The sequence below is a fragment of the Acomys minous genome, assembly GCF_964271855.1.
Source record: "Acomys minous genome assembly, chromosome: 12".
Classification (NCBI taxonomy): Eukaryota; Metazoa; Chordata; class Mammalia; order Rodentia; family Muridae; genus Acomys; species Acomys minous.
The window spans coordinates 51770119-51785635 of record NC_140493.1 but is presented as its reverse complement, the minus strand read 5'-3'; the positions used below and the strand labels follow the sequence as shown (position 1 = coordinate 51785635).

General features: G+C 46.4%; 1 protein-coding gene across 1 annotated transcript in view; it reads left to right on the top strand.

The window, feature by feature from the left end:
* COL22A1 (collagen type XXII alpha 1 chain) overlaps positions 1–13632 on the top strand; it is a 246003-nt gene extending 232371 nt beyond the window's left edge. The window contains exons 59-64 of the mRNA XM_084747922.1: positions 836–880; positions 3645–3824; positions 5386–5452; positions 7678–7860; positions 10069–10146; positions 12598–13632. Of these exons, the coding sequence (XP_084604048.1) occupies positions 836–880; positions 3645–3824; positions 5386–5452; positions 7678–7860; positions 10069–10146; positions 12598–12785 (741 nt within the window). The 3' untranslated portion in view covers positions 12786–13632. The remainder of the gene's footprint in view (positions 1–835; positions 881–3644; positions 3825–5385; positions 5453–7677; positions 7861–10068; positions 10147–12597) is intronic.
* The last annotated feature ends 1885 nt before the right edge of the window (positions 13633–15517 follow it).

Sequence of the window (15517 nt, the reverse complement as noted above, 5' to 3'; positions counted from 1 at the left end):
TTTCCCCCATTTTGATTATGTTTCTCTTTTTAACAGACACATTTATGTTATTACACATAAAATAAACTACTTACAGAGGAAGAACCACGAAACAATCGAAAATTATATAAATGTTACGTTCATAATGATTTGGCTATTTGTATTTGGCAAATTTGAAGTAAACATCTTTCCTATCTTGTTGAGTCTAAAATTCTGAATCATATCTCATCTCTATTAACTTAAAACATTTGTCTAGATCTGAAAACATCTTCACCCCTAACCAACTAAGCTTAATTGTAAGACTAAAACTATCTGGTCTTCAAACACATCAGAGACTTGAGAAGGAATAAAACTTAATTTCCTGAGTGATGTGCTGGGTTGGAAGAGAGGGGCTTCCTGGAGAGGAAGTTTGAGGCCATGCCAGGTCATCTGGGGTTGAAGGTCCAGGAAGAAATGGTAAGGAGAGGCTGTGGGACTAGAGAACAGAAGGCTGACAAACATCAGAGATGATATTAGCTCGTCCAAAGGCCAGTTTGTGGAAGGCCCCAGGGATGTTCCAAAAGGAGAGAGGTTTTTCCCTAGAGAAGCAGAGGAAGACATCAGAGAAGCCACACTATTGGCTCATCCTATCCCACATCAAGAATGGGCATGGGCAGGAGTAAAGGGGTAAAGAGAGAGTGGCTTGGTTGCATATCTAGACTGAAAGAGTAGGGGATCTCGGGATGGAGGTGAGATGGGGGCGGCGCTTTGTTTCTCCAGTGTCTCTTTTTCCCAGGAAGTGCTGTACAGAAGGAAGGCAGAGACAGAGGCAGAGATGGCGGTGATGAGTGACTACTGTCCTGTTATCTCATTGCAGGGTGCTCCTGGGAAGCCTGGAGAGCCAGGATCCAAGGGAGAGAGGGTAAGTGGGGATGTGGAGCCTCCTGTGCATCTCAAGGTGACCTTCCTCTGGTTGCTAGGCCAGTATTTATTCATGGCAGTTCATAAGCAACCCAACTGGACTGCTGTCTTCTGCAATGGCTTTCCATGAAAAATCTCAAGCCTTTCACGCAGTAGGCTTCTTTCCCGCCGATGCGGTCATAGTCAGTTTTCTGTCTTGTTTCTTTTTTGGTTGTTATTTTGAAGAATAAAATCATGACCATAATTATCAGTGCAAGGCAAGTGTTGGGAGACTCTGACAGATTCTCCGCTCACCATGTGTGAAGGCGCATGCAGGATGTGCCTGGCTCCCTAAGTGCCAATTTGCTGGGAGCCAGATTTGTCACTGGAGGTGACAAGGGAACAGATTTTCCCATAATGAGCCGTCTTGGCGCCACACTCTGAAAGCCTTTCTTTACATTTCATTTCTCCAAAAAACCAACAGGGGAGAGTCATTTTTCTTGCAGAAGTGCTGGAGGGGGCAGGGAGCATTGCCACACTCACACTCGCAGGCTCTTACTCCATTCAGCGCTCTGCATGGCTGGTTTACCCACAGTCATGTGTCTGGTCAGCTGTCGTGATGTTGCACTACATGGACTGTATCTGGTCCCCCCCACCCCCGCCCACGCTTGTTTTCCATGGTCCTGCAAAGAATTTATCTCAGCTTTCTTCACAAGTTGGATGGGTAGCGAGCTGGCAGGCTTTCCCTGCAGCTTGGGAAGAGAGAAATGAAAGTGATCTCTGGCATTATTGCCTCCCCTTCATGACTCTCCTTCTGATGACTTTGCTCCCACAGTCCTGTGGCTGTTTGATCTTGAATATTGGAGCCTTGTACTTGCCTGCCACTGAGTCGATTTTCTCCTGAGAGTGTCGGTCAGGGGTCTTGAGAGTGATTGCCTAGGAGTTCGGGCAGGAGTCCTGGCTCAGAGCCAGGGCATTCAGCCTACAGACAGGAAGCTGTTCTTCATACAGGATCAATAGCTGGGGAACTTGCCTATCCCCTGTTAAGTGGTTCCATGGAACCTTGCCACCAAGCCCTCAGATTCCTCATTCCTTCATCTTTGTGATGTTTAAAATAGGAGGCAGATCTTTTAATTGCAAAGTGATATGGGGCTTGTAGAATAGAAAAGCTGTGATGGTACCTGGCATCCAGGTAACTCAGGAACAGGCTGTTCTATGGCTCAGAATCCAAGTTCATCCGGCACATTTCGAGACCCCATGTAGTGCACCAGATCTACAAAACCGGAGCAGCTCCCTTGGGTTTGCCTAAATTAAAATGTAAATTGTCATTGGTATTTTGATTATTGTTGGAGAATGTAAAGCCATGCAGGGAGCTGCTTAGAGAACAGAAATTACAAGAGCGAAGGCAGTGGAATCAGGCATAGCTCCCATCTCACCTCAAAGTTCCCCTTCCCCTGTGCCTGTCTTACATCCTGGAGTCTGTGTACACAGATGAGGGCATTTCAAATATGCATGTGCCTTCACTTTTACCCCGCCTCACCTCTACCGTGGTTCTGTCATTCCTTGTTTTAGGACACCGTAATAGTGGCATTTAAGAACCGTGCCCCATTCCTTCTCAGAGGCTCCTGCCATGCCTATGGCAACCCCACATGCTTGGTTCCACCTTGACACTCCCCTTTTCTCCTGCCCTCTCTTTCTGTGCTGTCACAGTAGTTGTGGCTCCACTGTGCTCGAAGGGCCTTAATATGGTTGTTGCATGTTCAGACATAAGTATCCACGCAGACTTGCTGGCCAGACACACAGTAGTACGTAAGGGCAAGGACTGGGCTGCCTGCCCTGGGGTGGCTGTGCCCCAAATCATTGACACAGAACTTCAGAACCTGAATCACTGTGGGGAAGGGAGCAGGCAGAGTATACAGCATAGAGTGAGCCTGTCAATCTTCCATGGACCCACTGGAGTGAGAGAAGGCATACTGTTGACCTAGTAGACTGTCCTCTCTATTGACAGAGGCCAAAACCTCTCCAGGGTGGAGTGGCGTATTGGCCTCAACTTCCACAGCTGGACAGCTGTTTTTAAGGATGCACACTTGGGGTTTGTCCTAGGACAAGGAAGTGTGTGTGTGTGTGTGTGTGTGTGTGTGTGTGTGTGTGTGTGTGTTGTATCCATAGGCACACATTTGTGTGGGTGAATGCGTCTGTGAATGTGACCATGTTCAGGCCTATGGCTAGGTGTCTTCCTCAATCACTCTTCTCTATATTGTTTTGAGATAGGTTCTCTCATTGAACCCAGAGATTGCCCCAGGGTTCTACCTATCTGTGCCCCCGGATGTAAGCAATTATACCTGGTTTTATGTGGGTGCTTGGGATCCAAATTCAGATCATCATAATCGTGTGGCAAACTATGACGTCATCTCTCTAGACCCCTCCCTGCCATCCTCACAGGCAACTGCTTTATGGAGCATCTCACAACATTTTATGCCCACAGAGCAAACTTGTGGATGCTTTTATTCATCTTCAACTTCTACACGTTGTGGATGAACACTCTTCTACAGTTAGAATTTTCCATGTAATAATGATGCCTGGCGATCTCTCCACATAGTCCCTGATAAGTAGCATCAGCGCTGGCAACTGGAGAAAGGAGTGTGAGACTGCCAGTCAGTAGTCCTTGCTCCTACTATGATGACGGACCTGTTAATGGCTTATTTGGGGGTGGGTTTGAAAAATGAAAGTTCTCCTCCTGACTTGTACACAAACCCCACTTGCTGATATTCTTCTCTCCTATTTAGGGAGACCCCGGGATCAAAGGTGACAAAGGACTACCAGGTGGGAAGGGCCAACCTGGAGACCCTGGAACCCCAGGTCACAAGGGTCATACTGGCCTGACGGGTCCCCAAGGACAACCAGGGGAGAGTGGTCCTCCTGGCCCCCCAGGGCCGCCTGGCCAGCCAGGATTTCCTGGACTGCGGGTAAGGATGATGATAAGATTTCAGACACAGATTTCATGAGAATGGAGGGGGAACTGAGTCTGTGGCCTCTGGGGAACACAACATGCAGACACCAGGCTTCTGGGGACTAGCTATACAGCCAGGGGCAGAGCATGGCCCCTCTCTGAGCCTATCCTTGAGAAAACACTACTCACATTTATTAGGATGAAATGATGTGATGCATGGAACTCAAGAGATGCTCAGAAACAGATACTCATCTTTGTCATGCCTTGCCCTAAGGGTGATGAGTCTCAAGGCTTATTTTCTTGAGCTGTAAATCTCTTCTTTCTTGGCACACAATGGGATCTCATTGGTCCAACAGGCATCAGGCAATCCTCTCTCAGCTGTCCTCGGCACTGAATGTAAGCAGAAAGCCTAGTTGCTTTCTTTTCACATATGTCATTCCAGTGGTAGAGCTCCTGATGCATCCTGCTTTGGATCATAGACACAGGATGTCAGTTAGAGAACAGGAGCTGAAGTCTGATGGAGATGATGTCCAGGCCCTGGGACCTTGTCTCCTCAGCACCCCACTTAGTCATCTGGAGAGCTTTATGTTCCCTAAGCACAGGCATGGCCACTCCTGTCCCTGCCAGTTCTGATACTCTGTGGCCTCGTCACTTGCTTCTGGTTGTGGTGGCTCTAAGGATCTTAGTCCCAGAGACTGGCTCCTTAGCCAGGTCCAGGAGAAATCAAAAGGACTCAGTTGGCACGCAAAACCCCCCATGAAACCTTGCCAAGCTCTCTGTGTCCTGTGCTGTGTGGAGCAATGGAACATCTGAGGCTGTTACAAAGGTTCCTGGCCAGAGAGGAATAAAACAACAGAGGGGCAGGATCTATTCCATGCACTGTTCTGGGCTGACAGAAGCATGGGGGACCCACTCTTGAGGATAACACTACCCCACAGGAGTCAAGCAGGAAAGGATGGCCCTGATAAGGCATAGAGAATCCTTCCCTAGGCCCTTCTGAGAACTGTTGTCACATTGTGCATGTTCACCTTTCCTATAGATAAGGCTGTGTGTGGGTACATACAGCCTTTATGGATAACTTTCCTTAGCTTTCATTTATAACTTGCCTGCTAGTGGCCAGTATGGAGTTGAACAGGATAGAACTGGCCCTGGGGAGTATAGGGGCAAGATACCAACCACAAGAGTCAAACTCAAGTTCACATAGGAGGCAGCCCATAAACTATGCTCTGGAGATGGGCAAGCTTTGGGGGCCATTCTGCCCAGACCCAGTATGGGACTGTTTTTTATGAGCAAAGTGGTTTGTACCAGGAGAAAATAAACTAAAGAAGATATAAGGGTCTTGAGGGAAGGGCATTGTGGCTCTGAGAACACAAGGCCTGAGCCGCCATGTTAATGGAATGGCATGGTCTGAACTGCAGAGAGGAGAGAAATGGGCTGCACCTGTGGCCTGGGCTAGACAGAGGGTGTCATTGCCCAAGTCTGTGCTGCTCACAGGCTTCTCGATTTGGGGAGTGACGCAGGGGTCTTCCATGAGAGTCCCTGGGAAGATGAGTAAATCTGCTTCTGTTCCCTCCTAGGGGGAATCTCCATCCATTGACACCCTGAGGCGCCTCATTCAGGAAGAGCTCGGGAAGCAGCTAGAAGGTGAGTGGCTGGGCTTCCTTGCAGCTGCCAGGATGAGCTCTCCAGTGAGCAGCTGTCACTTTCATCAGGAAGGACCTGGACAGCACCCCAGGGGCAGGCTAATGCAGGGCAGCAGGCTTGAGTGGTAACTTGAGGGCTCAGTCTTACTTACTCTCCAGAGCCTCCCTCAGAAGTGGGCCTGCAGCCTCCACCTGGTCACCTCTAGTCAAGATGGCTCCTAGTGAATAATGACATCGCATATCGCCATCTGCTGTGTGGGGATCATCTATGCTTTCTGTGCCTTCAGCCGTGTATCTAATTAATCAATGTTCTGGGAAGGCTGGCAGTGAACCTCACTGAGCTCCAGGGAGAGCATTAAGTCAGGAGATGGGCAAGATGACCGCCCTGCCCTCAGAAGGTGTCTGTAATTTCCTTTTGGCATGGAGGGCATTGAAAGAGGAGTGGAGACTAGGCCTCAGATAGCTCTAAGGTAGGGGATGGAGGGGAACGCGGGAATGGTAGCAGCATTAACAACAGTACAGAGGTTCCTCTCTCGGGGGGGTTCACAGAGCTCGAACACGTGGTCCATGACAGCCTAGTAATGACCATGTGAGACAGCATGGATATTGGGAGGATGAGGAGGAGCAGGGAGCCTGAGCTCCTGGAATATAAGTCTGGGATTCACAACCTCAGCGTGTGTGCACTAGATCACCATGGCCTCTTTAGTAGCCATCCTTCCCTTTCCCCCTGGGATAAAAAGCTTAGAAGATGCTAACAATAACTCTGTGACGTGAAGGAAGATGAGACGAAAGGTGCTTCCATTCATCCGTCCCACGTCCCAGTTATTGTGTGTCTCACACATTCATACTGCCCTGGGTACGAGGGTGTAGAAGTGAAATGGCCCCTCACCCATGCCCCTCTAGAGTCTAGGTGAACATGGATGGGCTAGCGATGATGGCAGTGAGGGAAGGCTGGAGGCAGGCTGGAGAGAGTGTGAGCCCCACTGGACGGGGGAGGTCTGAGGACTTGTGTGGGGGAGGTCCAAGTTCTGCCTCTAGAGTTATCAGTTAAAGTTATCAGTGATGGTAGCATAGCCTCTTCCCTAGTGGAGTGTTAACCACTGGTTTGTAATGGATCTGGGAACACCGGCTGGAATGAGTTTCTGGAGGTCCCCCTTGGTCATAGACCTAGGGGAGGGGAATAGGGTGAAAGCACGAGGGAGGGAGGAACAGGAGGATACAAGTGATGGGATAAAAATTGTGTTGTAATATGAATAAATTAATAAAATAAAATAAAATAAAAAACAAAAAATCTAAAAAGGGAAAGAAAAAAAAACTAGGACTAGAAATTGAAAATATAGATACATGTCTCCTTGGGACTAGAAAGGAGAAAATTTAAAAAAAAATTGACACATTTAAAAAAAATGAAAATAGTCTTTGAGGAGGAAGTATCAACTTCCACCCAAGATAAAAAAAATCAAGACTCAGACAACTTCAGCAAACTGCCAAGGTCACCGAGGTAGCCTCCACAGACCCCTGGGCCTTGCGAAGGTGCAGTGGCTGAGGGCATCAGTGAGGCAGTGAGGAATCCCACCTCTTTTTTAGTCTTACCGAACAAAATATTAGTCAGTATCCTAGCCACTGCACCCATTTGACAGGCATTTGTATCCAGTACTCTGACTATAGAAACTTAGGTGGCTCTTCCTAGGCGCTAGGTAATCGCTGGCTCCCTTGTCCAAGAAGCAAGTGTGAGCCCGCCCACCGTTGGAGCTCTGGGTTTTTACAATGATTCTGTAATGCTTATATCACAGATCTGTAAGCATCTCCGATTAGCAGCTTATTTGGCTCTTCAGTTGTAGATGGGGATCTTGATATTCAAAAGATAAAAGTCACTAAATGGATTTGTGTAAGCCACTTAAACATCCCATCCCAGGCCTCAGTTTCTCCAAATGGCAACTACAGCCACTGCTATTACTGCTGTTGCTGCTATCACAAACAATAATAATCCTAGTACTGTTGGCACCGATACCACTGCATTGCCCATAACACTATTAATGATCTCTACTGCTGCTGATGCTGCAGGCGTGCACACAGTCAGAGTGTGTGTGCACGAACCGTCTTTGTCTTTATCCCCTGTTGTTTTACACTGTTGTTTATCTCTTTACATCCAGCTTGCATTGAGCTGCCACTCTGTCCCTCGCCCTTTATCCATTCTTCATGAACTTCTCTGCTCTTCCTATTCCATAGCAAAACTTGCCTACCTCCTGGCCCAGATGCCTCCAGCACACATGAAGTCCTCTCAAGGCCGACCCGGGCCCCCAGGACCCCCTGGAAAAGATGGGCTTCCAGGCCGGTCAGGCCCCATTGGTGAGCCAGGCCGTCCAGGCCAGGGAGGTCTGGAAGGACCCTCTGGACCAATGGGCCCCAAAGGTGAGTAGACAGCATTTCAGAAACCGGGAGGAGAGTGCGGGCTTGGTATGGGGTGTACACCTGGCAGGGCCTACATTAGCCATCGTGTTTTTATCCCCATCAGCCCAGCAACACTGAATTTTGGCATCTTGTAATTTTTCTCATACATTCAGTAATTTCTTACTTGACAGTTTCGAGAAATTATGCCAGGAAGACTGAACCTGTTTTTCTCTACGTTCTTGCTTTCTCTCCGTCTTTTTTGATCGAGTTACAAGAGTGATGCAAATGTTTTTTTCTCCCCACCCAGTTTGGAACTGACTGAGTGATATGACATTTAATCTCCAGGCAATGGAGATTTAAATGCCCAGCTTTAAAGTCCAGCCAAACGGCTATGAGCTGCAGCTAAAATGGCCGTTCACTGTCTGGCTCTCTGGCTGGGTAACCTATCCAATCACTGGATATCTGGACAGTGGGAGGCTCTCCTTCAAGAGGAAGAGCCTGCCCCAGGCTGCACAGTGGCAAGTGGGTCAGAGTACTCTCCCTGCAGGCAAGGCAGTCATGACAAGCAGGACCAGGAAGGACCAGACTCCAATCTTTCCAGAACAGTTCCTCATGATGGGTGGACTTGTGGCTTCATTTTGGTGACCTTAAGCTAGGGAGACAGATAAACCTAACATCTCTTTGGACTTCCCATGTCCTTGTAACTGTCAACTCATCCCCTGTGGCATTTCTTCCATTTAAAAGGGTTTTTGTTAAATTTATGCATTCCTGGCTAGATTCGTTCATTCATATAACAAGATACACAAAATACATGTCCATGGAAGCATACTTAATGGACTACAGTGGATTGTGGCAAGATACTGGCCAAGTGTAGCAGTTAAAACAGTCAAGATGAGGATCTGGGGAGATTGCTCAGTGGTTAAGAGCTCTTGCTGCTCTTGGAGTGGACCTGGGTTCAGTTGCCAGCACCAACGTGGCTGCTCACAACTGCAGTTCCACAACATCCATTGGTCTTCTTCTCCTCTCAATATCAGGCACAAATGCGTTACATATGCATATGTATAGGCAAAGCATTCATAGGTATACAATACAAATGAATAAATCTAAAACCCCAAAACAACAGTCACAAAAGACTAAGATGACTGCTTGAAAATCTGGGAGCCAGAAAATTTAAATTTAGATTATAAAAAATATGTTGTGTCCAGGAGATACTTTGGAAACAACGTAGCAAATTATATTAGTTCCTAGTAAAATAGTCTGAAAGAGGGATTCCAGTGTTCTTGGTTGGGACTCCGGTTTCTGTTTGCAATATTACAATTGTTAGAGGCAACACTGGCGGTAGAATTGGTGTTAGCTGTGTTATTAGCTTTAGCATTCATAGTGGTGGTAGAAGTAATAGTATTGCCCATGGTATTATTGACAGTGGTAGTCCCCGTTAAATTAAACCTGTAAGCTCTTAAATCAGCTAGGGTCCAAATATTCCTTCAGAGAACATGATCTCTTCTTTCCCACACCCCCCCCCGAGGACATATGTCATATATGTGTCAATTTTTGTTTATTCTAAGGATGATATTTATCATCTGTCTTCTATGGAATGTTCCTCGTACCCTGTTTTATTATCTTACTAGAGTTTAGTACTCATTAGATCAGAGCTGAGTCTCCTTATTGTATGTGCCCACATCCCCTAGTATGTTGAATACATTTGTTTATCAACACCATTCCTTCTTCATGAAAGTCCAGATAAGAAGCTTTGAGTACACTGACAAGTGCACTAATCATGAGGGCACCCATGCAGACTCACACGTGTGTGAGTTCTGGGGTGTGTGAATTTGGATACCTGTGGTTTGGTGGATGTGTATGTGTAGAGCTGTGTGCTTTGTATTTGCTCCTGAGTGCATATTTGTAAATATGTGTGTAACTGGCGAGATAGATGCTTGAGTGAACAAGTATGTGTATAAACAAGTGTATCTGAGGATTTGTTAATGAGAAAGCATCTATTTATTTTAGTGTTTTCATGTGCGTATTCTGAGTGTGTGTGTGTGTGTGTGTGTGTGTGTGTGTGTGTGAATGAGAGATAGAGTATCTTACAGAATGAATATGTGTGAGCAGGCTGATGTGAGTGGAATTCTTCAGTGATATTGAGCTACATCAGTGACACAGAGTTGGGACTCCCTGTCTCTACCTTTGTCATAAGTCTCCACCACTCAAGATGTGTATTCTTCCCATTAGGTGAAAGAGGAGCCAAAGGCGACCCTGGCACACCTGGAATTGGCCTCCGAGGAGAGATGGGTCCCCCTGGAATCCCAGGTATGAAGGTTCAGAGTGTCAGGCTTGGCGAACACCAGCCATGGAGACAGGGGCACACAACGGTACCTCTCCTTGTGGGAAGAGAGGAGGAGCTGGGCCACTCTAAGGAGAAGCAGACCACTTGTTGTTTAATGAAATATTTTTCAAGACCTGAGGCATACCTCTAAGCCAAAAGTCCCAATGACTGATTTACTGTTCAAAAATAACCAGAAGAAAATATATAGGCATTTCCAAAATAAAGATATGATAATATTTGGGATGATGCAGAAGCTAGTTGCTCCAATTTGTTCATTAGATATTGTACCCATTTCCCCCCAGAATTCATATTGTTGGGCTGAATATTTGGTTCAGAGATTAGTAGTAGTATCTGTTCTTGCAGAGGAACTGGGTTCTATTCCTAGCCCTCACCTGGCAACTCGCAAACATCTGTGACTCTAGTTCTAAGGGGATTTAATCTACCAGTACTGGAATCACTTGATGCACACACATATGCAAGCAAAATAGAATATACATTAAATATAAATAAATATGTATTCATTATAAAGCACATCACACCACGTAAACATACAGAATTATTACATTCTATTTAAAATAACAAATGACTAAATATCATGAGAAATGGTCCTAGGGGAGAGAGAGATATTGGCATATGCTAAGTGAGTCTGGCCATGTTGGAGACGCATCTCTCCTTAGGACTTTTGCTCTGCACTTTAGCTGGCCTTAAGTGCTAAGAACCCCAAAGCCAAGGTGACACCCATCTTCTCAAATCCGACACTCATTCATGTCCCGTTAGCATTTCTCAGAATATGCCCATGGAACCTTAGCCAGAGGTTCAGCCAAAAGTCAGCCCTCCTGGGACTGAGCAGTTGTAGGAAGCCTGGTAATAACTGGGGAAATAGGAACGATTTTCCCCCTATGTCTCCTGGCTGTGCCAGAAAAGTCTGGAGGGCAGCAGTTGACTCACTGAAAGGAGGGGTGAGTGGTGAAGACTCTCAGCTCTAGACTTCCAAGTTTTACCTCACTATCATGTGTGTGTGTGTGTGTGTGTGTGTGTGTGTGTGTGTGTGTGTGTGTGTGTTTATGTATGTGTACATATGTATATATTCATTTGGGGGAGCAGTGCTAGAAACTGAACCTAGGGCCTCATGTGTGCTCTACCACCAAACTCTACCCTCAGCCCTGAGGAATCTACCTTTTAAATTGAACTATTTTATGCTTACTCTGGATCATTTATGAACATTTGACCTATATATATATATATATATATAAAATACCTTTAGTTTTATCCTTCTATGATGCTCCAAATTTGCTACAGTAGGACATGTGTTCTTACTTTTATTAGTGATGGTTATTTCATATATAAATATTGTTTAATACTTGCTGACTCCTATAAATACTGATCTGAAACAGGAGAACTTGTAGAAAGGCAGAGCAGAAACGTCTAGACGAGGGTGTGTATAGAACACCTGGCAGGGTGCACCAGGTGACGTTGAACCAGGGACCATCGTCAGTGCATCTCAGCCGAAGCAATGATTGGCACAGCTGAACCAAGGACATCTCATAAGTAGGGGTGCGCTCTAAATAACTCTTGCCAGAACATCAGCAGAGCTCCAAATTTCTAAAGGCAGTCACAATGGAAAGGTTCACCCTTGGCTTACTTTCTAAGAAATATTTTGACCAAGTGCTAAGAAGAAAAGTAGAATGTAACATGCTCAAGTTGGCCACCACGCATAACACCGAGCTTCCCATTTGTTGAGGCAAAAGAGGATGCTACATTAATTACATATGATACCATATCACTTGGTAAATGTAGGGTTAGAGGTTTATTTATATGTAATATTCCCTCATTCTAAATCGCAGACTGTATAATAGCCAATTATGTGTGTCCTGGATGCTATATATTTTACTTGGTATAACAGAATAATATGGTTCAAGTACATGGTTCAGGTTTAACATGTAGATAAAGTTGAGGAATGATAAAAAAGATCCCAGACAGTTTGAATGTTGAATTATGCGGAGTCATCGGGTTTCCCTGTAAGAGGAAGTGCACTGTGCTGAGGCTCACTAGGCTGTGTTGGTGTCCCACTCTGAAGTCAGATTTGTCTACTAGACTGTGTAAGAGTGTAGAGTCCTGCTTTCTCATCTGACTCGAGTAGAAGGGTTGCTCCCCAAGGGCCTTGACTTGCCCTTCTCTGTTTCTCTTCCGTGGTGTCTGGGTTTCCTCCCGTAGCTCAGACAGTGAAGGTACCCTCCTGCCTGTCAAGCTGCCATTCTGCCTGATGCTCACAGGGGCTACTCTCTCTGTGTGTCTAGAGCACCAGACAGAGGCTGTTCTCTTTGAGTACACGTTGAACCCTAGTTCACAACACAAAGGGTACAGGGCTATTTCATTCCTGGATATAGACCTGTCTGGATGTGAACTGCCTTCTATTTCTTTGCTTCCTTGGCTAGGCCAACCTGGGGAACCTGGCTATGCTAAAGATGGACTTCCAGGAAGCCCTGGCCCTCAAGGAGAGACAGGACCAGCTGGACATCCTGGCCCTCCTGGCCCTCCCGGCCCTCCTGGCCAGTGTGACCCCTCCCAGTGTGCATACTTCGCCAGCCTCGCTGCCCGACCAAGTAATGTGAAGGGCCCATAGAAGATTCTAGAACATCAAAACACTACTATGGATTTCTGAAACTTGAACTCAGAGCCCAGTGGGAAGCCAGAAGCCTTGAAATATTTCAGATCAATCTTTCTCTCCTATTCCTTCCCCCCACCATTTCTTCCTGTTTCCTTCCCCCCCCCCCAACTCTCCCCTCGTTGCCTTCCTAACCTCAGTTCTCTCTTCCCTTCCTCAGAGACCTCACAGTTATTAAAACCAACAGATACTGTCAGACAGTCAGGTTGTTATTAATATTATTGTTATTGTTTGCCATTATTTCAAATGCTAGTAGTTCTCAGGGAGCTTTCTCGTGGACAGGAAGTGGTTTCCTGGCTCAGCTCCCATGTCAACACTGGTTGAAGTGTGGCAGCCAATTCTGAGGAACCTTGGTGCTTTGCAGCTCTGACCATGCGCTTGCTGAATTTACCTCTTTTCCTGGAAAGGAAACTCTAAGGCATGGAGACCATAAGCTTCCCTCAGCTTTGCCTGGAGATGGCCCAGGGAAAAGTAAGTGTGAAATCCCCACCTCCCAGGACAGACTTGAAGCAGGAAGAAGAATTTGCAGCCTGGAAGAGTGTGGCGACCTCTAGAGACAAGGGGCACACCTGGAGTTCAGAACTGCCTTGGGTGTGGTGTGTCGGTGTCCTTGGTGCTTCAAGCTACCAGAACCAAAAGGATTCACACAGAGAGTTGGCAGTAGCTTGTGTCTGGACCCTCAATGAACAAGTTGGTGCTGAAGAAGAGTTCCAGGGTGTGGATTCACTTCTACACTGTGCCCTGGACCCCCTCATGTTCCTCATGCTGGTTTCAATTGTGTGAATTGCAAAATAAAGTCTTTCAGTGGCCATTTGTCTTTCTTACTTGTGAACCTGGGGGATCTGCCTCAGTGGTACCTGTGTGTGTGTGTGTCTGTCTGTCTGTCTGTGTGTCTGTGCATGCATATGCATGTGTATTCCACATGCACACCATGAACGGATAGATGCTCACTAAATGTTTCCCCTCTCAGTTGCTCTTGAGCATTTCTTTCCCTTCTCTAGTTTCTCCTGAGCTAGATGAGTCTTCTTAGAACTCCAGTACTTTGTCTACTTGTTCCCTCCAGATGTTGGAGAAACAAGTGTGGCATGGAGCTAGCTGGGGGTACTTCCTCACCATGATTTGTTTTGTTTTGTTTTGTTTTGGGATGCATCCATGTGTTTTGCATATGGAAAGAAGCCCCTTTTGGTGTGCTCAGACCCATTGTGGGCAGGGCCTGTTGCAAATTGGAAAGTTGACTTCAGCAGGATGTTTCCTGTGGATGTACATCCTTACCAGCAGTCTGAAAGAATCACTCTTCTTGCCCGTGTTCTCGCTTGACTGAGGACACTGACTGATGCGTTGACTGATGAAGCTGTCTGTTCATATGTTGTCTGAGTAAGGTTTTCAATTGCTGTGACAAAACACCTTGACCAAAGGCAAATTGCAGAAGAAAGGCTTTAATTCACCTACAACTCTACGTTTACACTCCATCACTGATGGAACCTAAGGGAAGAACCTGGAGGCAGAAACTAAAGTAGAAACCAGGGAGGAATGCTGCGTACTGGCTTTCTCTCCATGTCTTTCTCAGACTGTTTTCTTACCCCATCAAAGACCACCTGCTCAAGGAAGGACCCACCCCCAGGGAGCTGAGCTCACCCACATCATTAATCAAGAAAATACACCACAGCCTTGGCTACAGGCCAGTCTTACAGGGGAATTTTCTCAATTGAGAGTCCCTCTTCTGAAATGACTCCAGCGTGTATCAAATTGAAATAAAATTAACCAACACACATGACTACTCATCCAATTGGCCAGCTCCTCACTGGTTCACCAAGCCCCTCTATTGTGTCCCTTGACTTAGACACTCTGGTTTAGGAAGAAGAAGTATGAGAATTTAAAGAAAGTTGGAAGTTTACTTAGGCAGACAAATATTACTGTAGTGACTTAAAATACAATCCGTGACCTGTTCCTTCTGTTTGGAAAATTGTGTTGATGGAGAAGAAGGATTTGTGGCAGGGCTCAGGGAGGCAGCATACATCTGTGCAGGAGAGGGCTTCTCTGCAGCCTCTTTGATATCTACCAGCTCAGTCGTCTTCAACAACACATAAGATGGCAACATAATGTAATATTTTTGTTTAAAGAAATCTCAAGGACTCAGAGCTCTCGTCTAAAGAGCATGACCCACAGCAAGAAGTGCATTCTCCCTCCCTCCCTCCCTCCAACCCTCCCTCCCTCCATGCCTGCCTCCCTCCCTCCCTCTCTCTGCCAAGAATTTTTGAGATAAAATATTTACCCTGACAAAACATGAAGCCCTTCGACATTTATTTTTATTTCATTCTTGAGACTATTTTAAATGTTCATAGGGTATCAAGTCTCTTCTTGGTGACCTGCTATCCTTCCTCTGAGTGCCACCAGGTCTCCCCCTCCAGGGGACATGGTCAAAGGTGAGACACCAGAGTATGTGAGAAAGTAATATCCCACTCTCCACTCTACTGTGGAGAGTGTTCTGTCCATTGGCTAGATCTGGGTAGGGGTTTAAGGTTTACCGCCTGTATTGTCCTTGGCTGGTGCCTTAGTTTGAGCGGGACCCCTGGGCCCAAATCTGCCTATCATAATGTTCTACTTGTAGGCTTCTAGGACCCTCTGGATCCTTCCACTTTGCCATTCTCCCATGATTCTCTCATCTAGAGTCCCAGTAGAATGTCCTCCCC